The sequence below is a fragment of the Cardiocondyla obscurior genome, linkage group LG20 (genome assembly GCF_019399895.1).
Source record: "Cardiocondyla obscurior isolate alpha-2009 linkage group LG20, Cobs3.1, whole genome shotgun sequence".
Lineage (NCBI taxonomy): Eukaryota > Metazoa > Arthropoda > Insecta > Hymenoptera > Formicidae > Cardiocondyla > Cardiocondyla obscurior.
Window position 1 is genome coordinate 850,799 of NC_091883.1, and position 12,282 is coordinate 863,080.

The 12,282-nt window shown below is 44.3% G+C and overlaps 1 protein-coding gene across 1 annotated transcript; it reads left to right on the forward strand.

The window, feature by feature from the left end:
- The first annotated feature begins 6,496 nt into the window (after positions 1 to 6,496).
- Positions 6,497 to 8,599, forward strand: LOC139110471 (uncharacterized). Its single transcript, XM_070670280.1, has one exon. The coding sequence runs from the start codon at positions 6,497 to 6,499 to the stop codon at positions 8,597 to 8,599; it is 2,103 nt and encodes a 700-aa protein (XP_070526381.1).
- Positions 8,600 to 12,282: the final 3,683 nt, after the last annotated feature.

A 12,282-nucleotide genomic window follows, 5' to 3' on the forward strand; every position in this document is an offset into this window, starting at 1 on the left:
ACGTGGCAGAACTTTTTGAACTGTAATTAAAACCAATTTATTGTATGTGTTACTAAACCGGAAGAACTTTTGTTTACCCCTTCGCGCACAATACTATTTGAACCTGGATTCGATCCAAGTTCTTTATGTAAGAATATTTTTTGTTTTTAGGATTTGCTAGTCGCTACCGGAGCCAGAGTGATCGAGTCTTTCGACATTTTCGCTAAATTGAAGGGTGTGAAAGGCGTCGTTATCCAAGACGATGTTTACGACGAGGAAGAAATCGGTAAGTTATGCATAATGCATTCACAAATATTCTAAAAGAGTCTGACAGATATTTCGATATTCGTATGAGTATGAACACACACGAATTTTTTTGAATTAGCACGAATTTGCATAAATAATTTTTTTTTATTTTGTTAAAGAAATGCATTAATATTTTGTACATTTTTATTTGTCCGATAGAATATTGGTATCGGACTGCCAAGGCGGCGCCGATTTCTGTGGAATGAATCGTACAATGTATCATTCATTACAAAGTATTTAATATTACACCGTATATGCTTTCGTCTAAAGATTATTATGCTATTGGCTATCCACGAGACATCGTTGACGAAGAAGAATCATATTACGATGTATAAGCAGTAAAAGGAAAAAAAAATTATTTTATTACATATATTTGTTAATTGTTAATAGTTCGTATCGTTAATTAATATTTTCAGCAATATAACGAAATAGTTACGAAAGACTTAATTTATATTAACTGCAGAGTATTGACATAAGTTTGTATTTAATTGTTAAATCTCATATTTATTAGTACAACTAACGTTTATATTTCATCGTTTATATTTTTTTATATATTACATACGTTTAAATTTATTATTAAACTTATTATGTTATTAAATCATAGTAGATATTAAATAACCTAGGCTGAAAAAAAACATTGCATATTGACAAACCGCGATACACGCGGGCCGAATCTCGCGATGCGCGCTACCAATGTAGGCAGCCTAGCTTTGAACAGCGATCGGACTTAGCGAAGTCGGCGTAAGCTACGAGTTGTAGCTGCTTCGCCGCGGCGGAAAGAGGACGGAACATAGTATATCTGTCCTCTTCTATAAGCCGAACCGAGACGAGCGCGGCGGCGCTCACCGACAGGCGGCCGGGGTTGTATGGGTATCCCCACTCCGAGAACACCATTGGTGTTCTAAGCTAGAATTCCCATCACTGCCTGGAGGATGTGTTCCGTACTAGGAGCAGGACTAGGACTAGACAAGGTACTCGCTCTCCCGCGAGCTCGGCTTATATAGCCACCGAGATGAGAGTGGGGGAGCCCCACTCTTAACTCGGCGGCGCGCGCCATCGTCGGGCCGGTGGTCGCCCGACGAACCTCCCTGGCGCGTCCGGTATTGCCTGGGTCGGTGTTCGCCCCAGGACTTTGTTGATGACGGCGTCGGCCGTCTCGGGGCTGGTGTTCGCCCTTTAGTGGTGAGGCCTAAGCCCTCACCACAATCATTATTGAAAAAAAAATTAATTTGTTTAGCGCAAGAGCGACAAGGAAGCTGCGCGTAAGTGAGCGCGACAGGCGAATGGTTAGGAATGGCGCCGTCGCCTGTCGCGCTCACTCACGCGTGGCTTCCTTGTCGCTCTTGCGCTAAACAAATTAATTTTTTTTTCAATAATGGTTACGAATTTTACAAATTTGTAAAGGACTTTTCGTCTCCAAATCTGATTCTTTACCCTCAGTTTTAATATTGCTAATAATATTTTGGATACCCTGTATAGTTTACATCTGAGAAAAAAATAAAATACATTTACAAATTATTGTAACAATTTTCATGAAAACAAACTTTACGCGTATAATAAATTGTAATATAAAATAATAACTTACGTTACAAATTTAATATTATTAAGTACTGCATATGACTACTAATGGGATCAAAATTTTGAATTAGTAATTTTACGGTGTCCCCAGTTTTAATTTATTTACATATGTTATTCATTATTATTCGTGCATTTGCAATTTCGTTAACTAAAAACCAACAATACAATTAAGAAACGTGATAAATCATATTTATAAAAAAATTAAAAAATTTGTACTAACGTGGTCCATCATTCATTAGTTGCTCATGCGATATAACGTAATCTGTAAATACAGAAAATCTTACAAGTAAAACGTAGAATGTTGTACAACAATTGTAGAAAAAAATCTGATAAAACAAGTACTTACAATAAAAATTGGAATCTTTAAAAAAAATGTTGCACTACTGCGTTTAATGTTATGTTTTTCTATAACAGAAAAAAAATTAAAAATGATATAATTTGGTAAACTTCTTATTTACAGGTGTCGGGAAACGAATTAAAACCTTAAAATTTAAATAAAATTATAACTTAAATGTAAAATGAAATGAAAAGGAAAGCGAACTTAAAATTGTAAAAAAGCGAACTTAATTTATAAAGATAATAGAGACATAAACACGACGAATACACAACAAGCAGATGAGTCAGCTGTGGTGTATTATAAAACTGTATACATACCCGCAATAAACAAAAAAGTAACTGCTCTTCGGTAACGTCTCATTCAAAGAAACAAAGGAAAAATTTTGAACTCGTGACGTAGCGATGACGTCACTTAGAAAAAACAAAGCAAGCGACCGTTCGGGGGCAATTATAAAACGACGCGGCGTATCCGCGAGGAATAGATTCGCTTTAAAAATTTCGACCAAGTTTTCGTAAAGCCGTAAGACTCCGCGACTTTAAGACTATAAGACAGATCCGGCCTCCGGACGGCGAGTTCAGCGGCGGGTTGACCAGAGGCATCCAACGTGCACATCTCTCGTCTGTGAGAGGCTGAATAGAATTATAAGTCATCATTATAATTCATATTTGAGACTCAATCTTTTCGCACTCACCACCTTCCTGCAAAGCGACGGTACGTCGCAGTGATAGATTCACGAGTCCAGACAGCAGGTACTAATATTCTGCTAGAACATTAAAGTACTTTGAGGAGAGGTAAATAGTGACGCACCACATATAATTTATTGATATCCAAGTGAATCATTCCACCACTTTATGGCCATTAACACTCTTAGCGACAATTCGAGCTTCCTTACTTAAAGACAATAGTGAATCTATGCCAGTCCGGATATTATTGGATCAGGGCTCTGAATTGTCTTTCGTCGAAGAAAAGGTGGTCAAAGATGCGTGTCTTCAACGTGGTAAGGCCTCAATACCTCTCATGGGTATCGGTGGGATGTTTTCCAGAAGAACAAGGGGGATGGTCACCATACGTTTAACATCAATTTATGATTCTTTAACTGGCTGCAACATTATTACTTATATATTGCCACGTCTTACTTCTAAAATACCGCCTTATTAAATTACACAGGGGATCTGGCCTCATTTGGTAGATCTCAGGCTTGCGGAGTCTGATTTTGCTAATTTGGGAGGAATAAATATAATCATAAGAGCTGACAACTTTGGGTCCGTGATTAGACCAGGAATAGTGCAAGGAGATGTCTCCTCATCTATTGCCCAATCTACCGTTTTTGGATGGGTGCTTTCGGGGCCAACCTCAGCTGAAACGAATATTTCTACGGCAAAAGAAATGCATTGTACAAACGTTGTCGACGACTTGAAGGACTTAATATATAACTTCTGGCTGCAAGAAGAAATTCATCCCATTTCTTCATCTTCTACAAGGAATAACGAAGAGGAATTATGTGAGAGCCATTTTTTGAAGACACATCGACGGAGTGTAAGCGGTCGCTACGAAGTAAAACCCTCGCTGAAAAGAGAACCGATAACTCTTGGTGATTCAAGAGAGAGAGCACTCTGTTGCCTCAGACGAATGTCTCACAGATTTGTAAAGAAACCGCTGTGTTATCAACTCTACTCAAATTTCTTGGAGGAGTACAAAAAGTTAGGCCATATGTCGAATTTTATCACCAAGCAATCTCCGAAGCCAATTTAGTAGTAGCAAATAATCTTAATTTTATGTAAATCGTGCATACTTTTCTTGTTAATAAATACATATGATTTGATTCTTCAGCTGCATCTTTATATAAATGATTATTTAAAGATGAAAACAGAGTGCAAGGTGGTTGTAGAAGGTTATGCATAATCTTAGAACATAGAATAGCTAGAAAATTTTGTTCATTAGGAATCATGCAATCTATTTTGTTTAAAGCATGTTTAAATAATCGTTCTGCGTGAAGACAGATTTTTACAACTGATTCACTAAGAAATATTAATCCTCTTCGAGTTTTTGCTTCTATCAGACCGTTTTCTTTGAATTCAGCTTTTACTTGAGAGCTGTGAAACAGACCATCGCAACATTGCTCGCATTTTACAATGGGCTTTTTTTCGTCAATCAGTTTTTTTACGACCCATCCGCTTATATATGCTACACAAGATTTAGAAAAATTGGACAGAATTCCGGGAAGTTTATTTATAGAATCTTGAAAATTAGAATAAAATTTATGGCTCTTAGAATGTTCAAAATTATTTTCTTCATCCAAGCCGTATTTTTTGGATACTCTGATATTTACAATAGCATCGTAGACAGCTGGATCATAATGGTCAATTTTTCGAAGGCTAGTGCAAGAAACCAATAAGATTTTTGCGGACTCCATTACAGTAATGTTACCATTATCAGCTTTAACTTCGTGGTGAATTAATAGCTTCATGTATGCGGAAATAAATTGTGCAAAAGTTGAATTCGGGCATCACCCGCTACGATATTTAATCACGCAGAAAAAAAGTTTGAGGTAATTTTGACTAAATTTATATTCAAGAGGTACTTTAATTGAGAATTTGGTGGTTTTACGTAACTATCGAATATTTCTACAATAAATAATACGGGAGTAATAAAACCCACAAAAGGAACGTATCTCCTACTTTTTTAATTAAATTGTTCTCTACATCGGTTATTCTTTTCAGATACTTTATTTCTGTAAAAATTTGAGAACGCCAAAAATTTTTGTTTGACCGTCGTAATGGGGGATTGAATCCCTTTCTAAAAGAATTTCTCGAATTAAAAAAATCAAATATTCGGTCAATATAACGAATGAAACGAATTGTACTTTTGCTTCCTTAAAACTGTGATAAATAGAGAACTTAAATGCAAAATTCAATTGAATCTTCCACACTGCTGCTCAAAGTTTGAGCCGCTAAAAAAACTTTTATTTTCATTTTATGATATTTTAAATGGGCCCATTTTATCTTATTTCCAACCTTTAAACCTTTTTTTTCCTATAATTTGGCTAACTCTTGTATGAATTTCCACTCGATTGTATTTCCATCACCGTCTTTTAAAATTTTATATTCTCCAAGACAATTACGTATCAATTTAAGCATATCACACGCATCAAATATTACATGTACTTTTTCTTGTGTAGAAGGATGCACAAAGAAAGGCTTGATATTTTCCATGTCAAGATTAGCACCTAACGCTCTTATAGTTGAAAAATGTTGTGGTGGACCATCTGACGTGATTGAAATAACATCAACATCGATATCATGTAGTCGAATCAAGCAATCAATCAATAGACCAGTATTAGTAGCAGAGTCTATACCATTAATTAGAAAAAAGCAATAAGTATTTTCCATGAGCTATCTAGAGACACGACTATTAAAACCAAAGCATCTTTTACTAAAAGTAAAGTGTCATTTGATTTTGCTCCGTTACCAATATGTACATACCCAGTGAGCAATTAGTTATCAAAAAAAGTTCTTATAGCAGTCAATTTTAAGAATCTGATGTTTTACAACACTGACAGATGGTTAAATGCTATATACAGGTTGGGTCGACCAGGCCGCGTTTGACGTATCGATCTATCGGGCGGAGTGTACAGGTCGGGCCGTTCCGGCCGTGTCGCACGTACAGAATTCCGCGGTCGCGAGTCCACGATATTCGGAACCGAGAAAGACCGGTCGAGGGAAGTGTAAGAATATGTTATAAACAGACCGATCGGCGTGTACCACGCGTACCGACGGCGTGGTCACGGCGTGATGCCGTCGTGAATAAACGCTCTAGGACGGTCGAAATGACGGTTAGGTATCGATGATAACAACGAGAATGTTCGGGAGCACCTGCTACGCGGTAGCGCGGAAAAGAGGTGTTTCCCGGATATTTAAGGAGAATTCTAAGAAGGCGCGAGGCCTTTCGCTTTTTGTCGTTTGAGTCGGAAGAATTATAGTCGAGTCGAAATTCTTGTAAAAGCCGAAGTATTTCTTGTAAATCTCGTGATCGTCTTCTTGGTAATAAAAGTGTGTTATCTGTCAGTCGGAGGTCTATATTTTCTAACATCCCGTTCAAATAAAAAGAAATTTAATCGCGATTGAATCTTACAACATCAGAAGTGGGATTACGTTTAATTGACGCCCTCAAAGAGGCAAAGCCGCAAAAACGACGCGATTCGGGAAGAAAACGGTACCGAAACGACCGAATTGGTTCGACAAAGTGCGGTCGAGTGCCAGATTGCGCGAGAAAATGGACAGAACGCGTCTGGAAGAAATGACGTTGAAGGAACTACGGGCGGAGGCGTCTAGACACGGCCTTCCAGACAGAGGAGAACAATCGACGAGAGCGTCGATTGTGCAGGAGATCCTGACGCATCTAGAGAGAACACGTGAGGACACCGGAGAATCTGAGGGGCCTCCGGAGGAGCCCGTTGCGGGCCCGTCAACCCGCCCATCGGCGCAAGTGGGCGAACGCTTCGTGACGGAGCAAAGGCTCCAGGAGTTGCTGCAGGCCAACGCCTTTGTGCAGCAACAATTAATAATCCAACAACAAGAACAGATGTTTGCGCGCTTGACGGAGATTCTGGCGATCAGGCAGGCTACGGCGCCGGCCCCGACGTCGAGTGCGGCTCCGGATGAAAGGGAGGAGCCGGTGAATCTAAGACCACAAGGAGGAAGCTCACCGGCCAGGTCGTCCGGCGGGTCGCAGCAAAGTGGGCTTCCCATCAAGTGGATAGCCACTCAGATACCAGAATTTGGCGGAACAGAAAACGAGAACGTGCAGCAGTGGGTGGACCGCGTTGACACCGCGGCTCGCATCCACGGGGCCTCGGATGCGGCCACGGTGGTAGCGGCATCCAGCCGACTCACGGGTGCCGCACGGAAATGGTATGATTTGAAAACAGGACCCGTCATGGAGTCCTGGGTAGCCCTCAAGAAGGAGCTGCTGGCCATGTTCCGGAGGCACGTCCCTTTTTATGATAGAATAAAAAAGGTCGAAGCCAGGAAGTGGTTGGCTGGCAAAGAGACCTTCGACAACTACGTCGTCGAGAAGCAGGTCCTGATGCAACCTCTCGAGATGTCAGCGGAGGACCAAATCCAGATGCTCATCGGAGGGATTCAAACGAGCTCGCTCCGGGTCACGGCGATGTCACTGAGAGCCAAAACAGTGGAAAAATTCGTGGAAGAGATGCGGTACCTCGCCGCCGCACACACGGACTCAGAGCGGCATCCGGTGGCCAGACCACCCCCAGCCCTGCGGAATGAACGGCCCTGCCGCAACTGCGGCGGACGGGGACATTTCCACAAGGAGTGCAAGGCGGACGTGACCTGCTTTTTCTGCAAGGCCAAGGGGCACCGGCAGTACGACTGCCCGGTGCTGAAAAACCGGGGAAACCGCACGGAGAGAGCTGCCCCAAGGACCGCTGCTAACATCGACGAGGACGGAGCCGCGGGAGGCCCGAGCGGAGAGACGGTGGCTACAGTGAGGGAGACGGATCGTCGAGTCGAGGTGGACGAGCCGTACCTGGACGTAAGGGGCTTGCAGGGAGAGGACTGTAAGTTCCGAGCATTGATAGATACCGGAAGTCCGGTCTCGTTTATTAAAAATACCGTTTACAAAAATTATATCGAGCCGAAACGCTTATTGTTAAAACCCGCGATCGGAAAATTTAAAAATTTGAGCAACGAGAGATTAAAAATTGAAGGAATCGTGCGGGTTCGAATTAATTTCCTTCAATTGCCGACCGAAAATTTAGAAATAGATCTGCATGTATTGAGCCACGACCTGTGCGAGAGCGATGTAATATTAGGCAGACAATTCATTAGCGGCGCGAAATTAACTTTAATTTATAAGCCATCGAGTCTTGCGGAAAACGAGCGCGTACAATTGTTTACAAACCTCCCGTTATGTATCGATGCCGACACAAACGAAGAAGATGTAATAATAAAGGTTATAGAAGAGTCGAATTTGAACGCACCGAGTCGTATTGAGCTGAAAAAAGTACTCGAACGTGTGAACCATGCGAAAGTCACGCCGATTACCGATGATTACGCGGTGCGCGTCAAGTTACGAGACGAGTCGACATACGCGTATGCGCCGCGCCGATTCGCGTTTGCCGAACGCTGTGAAATAAGAGAGATAGTAGATGAACTCCTGGATAGGGGCATAATAAAGAAAAGCACCTCCCCTTACTGCGCGAGGGTGGTGCCGGTCAAGCGGAAGAGCGGCGCAATGCGTCTATGCGTGGACCTGCGTCCGCTGAATGCTCGAGTGGAAAAACAAAATTTCCCGTTTCCGATTATCGAAGAGTGCCTGTCGCGGTTAGCCGGAAAACGTGTATTTACCCTGCTCGATCTCAAAGACGGTTTTCACTAGATACGGGTACACGAGGAGCACACAAAGTATTTCGCGTTCGCGACTCCGGATGGACAGTACGAGTACTGTTTTTTGCCGTTCGGTTATTGCGAAGCACCGGCCGAGTTCCAGAAGCGGCTAGCTCAGATTCTGGAACCGTGGATCCGTCGCGACCTAATCGTATTATACATGGACGATATTTTAATTCCGTCGAGATCTGAGTCAGAGAATTTACGAATTATAGAAGAAGTATTGCTCGAATTAAGAAAATATGATTTCCGGTTAAATTATGAAAAATGTAGCTTCCTGCAAACAACTATCGAATTTCTAGGCTACGTGATATCGGCAGACGAAATTACGTTAAGCCCGCGGCACCTGCGAGCGGTGCGAGATTTCCCGCGGCCGACGAATACACATGAGGTTCAGCGGTTCTTAGGCCTCGCGAATTATTTCCGCCGTTTTCTGCCGGAATTTACGTTAAAAGCAAAACCTCTAACAAATTTATTGCGAAAAGACACGAAGTTTGTTTTTGACCAGGAATGCGTAAAAGCATTTGAAACCTTGAAGGCCGGACTCGTTTCACCGCCGGTGCTCCGGTTATATGACCCCGCGGCCGAAACGCAGTTACACACGGACGCGTGTATTACGGGCCTGGGAGCCGCGCTCCTGCAGAGACACGCGGGCAGCGCGTGGGCTCCGGTCGCGTATTTCTCGCAGGCGACAAATAAAGCCGAAGCTAATTACCACAGCTTCGAATTAGAAATGCTGGCGGTGATACGAGCGGTCGAACGTTTCCACATATATCTGTACGGGCGTCCTTTTAAAATTGTTACCGACTGCAACGCATTGGTCTATGCGATGACCAAGGCGAATTTAAATCCACGAATCGCGCGGTGGACCTTGGCGTTACAAAATTACAATTTCGAGATAATACATCGACCGGGAACGCGCATGGCTCACGTTGACGCTCTGAGTCGCAGCGTGGGCTACGTTTACCAGATGCCCCTGGAAAGAGAGTTGGAAATGCGGCAGCTTGCGGACGCGCGAATCTCCGAGATTAGTAAGGAACTCGAGTTCCAAGATAGCGATCGTTTCTTATTGATCGACGGACTTGTATATAAAAAGAATGGGGAGCGCAACCCCCAGTTTGTCGTGCCCGAGTCAATGGTGTCGAGTCTACTCCGCGCGCACCATGACGATGCGGCCCATTGCGGAATAGACAAAGTGTACGAGGGGATCAGGGCGAATTTTTGGTTCCCTCATCTGCGGAAAAAAGTAGCCGACTACGTGGCTAATTGTTTTACCTGCCTTATGGCAAATCAATCACCTCACAGCCGGGAAAGAGAAATGCATCTCTACCCGGACGCAAAAACGCCCCTCGAGGTCCTGCATATGGACCATTTCGGCCCGCTGGCCGACTCGGAGAACGGTTACCGCCATGTACTCGTGTTTATCGACGCGTATACTCGATTTACGTGGCTCTTTCCGACGAGATCGACGGGCGCGAAGGAGGTGACGGCCAAATTTAAGGAAATTTGCGAGATGTTTGGCAACCCGAGAAATGTGGTATCGGACCGCGGGACCGCGTTTACCTCGCGCGAATTTGAGAATTTCGCGGAAGCAAGAGGCATCCGGTGCCGACGGGTGGCGGTGGCGGCTCCTTGGGCCAACGGAATGGCCGAACGGGTGAACCGATTTCTGAAAAATTCTCTTTGTAAAACGTCGGAAAACCCGTCAGATTGGGAAGCGAATCTGGGCACCGTACAGTATGTTCTTAATAATACGCGGCACTCATCCCTTAAATCGACACCGGCAAAGCTAATGTTCGGTTTTGACCAGAGGAGCCACACCGATGCGGCTTTTGCGAGTTTTACTCGGACCTTAGCGGGGATTGACGAGGACGCGGAGCGGGAGCGGGAAATGTCGAGGGACATCGCCGAACGCACGACGGATCGCATTCGCGAATACAATAAAGCCTACGTGGATGCAAGATTTCGAAAACCTACGCGATATACCGAAGGCGACTTGGTTTTGGTGCGGGATTCGCGGGTAAAACCGGGCGAAAATGCAAAATTAAAACCAGCGTACAAAGGCCCGTATCAAATAACCAAAAATCTGGGTAACAATCGTTATGTCGTTAAAGATATACCGGGGTTCAACCAGGGACCGCGCCCGCTAGATACGGTACTGTCGGCCGATAAGATTAAACCATGGGTGCGATTTAAAAATTCACAGAAAGAGGAGCAAGCAGAAGCGACAGCCAAACCAGAAGGAGACAGCACCGAAGTGCTAACCGACGCCGAGAGTGACAATGACCTATTGTAATTATGTAAAAAAAAAAAAAAGGGGAAATATATATATGTAATAAATGTACATAAAGCGAAGTCGCTGCAGCCCATCCTTGTACGGCACCAATTTTGCGCCCAAAATTGGTAGTGCAGGATGGCCGAGCTGTAAGAATATGTTATAAACAGACCGATCGGCGTGTACCACGCGTACCGACGGCGTGGTCACGGCGTGATGCCGTCGTGAATAAACGCTCTAGGACGGTCGAAATGACGGTTAGGTATCGATGATAACAACGAGAATGTTCGGGAGCACCTGCTACGCGGTAGCGCGGAAAAGAGGTGTTTCCCGGATATTTAAGGAGAATTCTAAGAAGGCGCGAGGCCTTTCGCTTTTTGTCGTTTGAGTCGGAAGAATTATAGTCGAGTCGAAATTCTTGTAAAAGCCGAAGTATTTCTTGTAAATCTCGTGATCGTCTTCTTGGTAATAAAAGTGTGTTATCTGTCAGTCGGAGGTCTATATTTTCTAACATCCCGTTCAAATAAAAAGAAATTTAATCGCGATTGAATCTTACAGAAGGCTTGGGAGCGCCCAAGTCTCGGTGGCGAAGATGTCAGAGACCGGGAGAGCCCGGTCGAAAAAAGGCTCGGGAGCGCCCGAGTGTTGGTGAAGTTATCAGAGGCTGGGAGAGCCCGGTCGGAAGAAGGCTCGGGAGCGCCCGAATCTTGGGGGTAGCGGTTTTAAAGGCCGGGTGAACCCGGTCGAGGAAAGGCTCGGGAGCGCCCGAGTCTCGGCGCGGTAGCGGTAACGGTTTCGAGAGCCGGAAAAGCCCGGTCAAGGAAGGCTTAGGAGCGCCCAAGTCCTGGTGGATCGGTTGCTGGAGTGCTCTCCAGCGAGGAATAAGGTACTTAGCCAGTAATGGAAATTCTAGCTTAGAACACCAATGGTGTTCTCGGAGTGGGGATACACACACAGCCTCGACCGCCTGTCGGTGAGCGCCGCCGCGCTCGTCTCGGTTCGGCTCGGTTCGGCTTATAGAAGAGGACAGATATACTATGTTCTGTCCTCCTTCCGCCGCGGCGAGGCAGCTACAACTCGTAGCTTATGCCGACTTCACTGAATCCGATCGCTGTTCGAAATAAGGCTGTTTACAATGGTAGCGCGCATCGCGCGTGATCACGCGATGCGGCCCGCGTGTATCGCGGTTCACCAAAATGCAATGTTTTTTTTCAGCCTAGATTATTCGTATAATATAGTGGTTTTCCACACAACCCAGGAGGTGCCACTAACAGTGCGTTAGGTTTTTTAATGTTAGCTCGCGCTCGGGGCGGTTTATATACCCGATGGTTCGGGGGTGAGGAAAACTCCCTCCCGAGCGGTCTGTAGCGGTGCGCGGCACGGGCGGCTGGTCGGCCCGT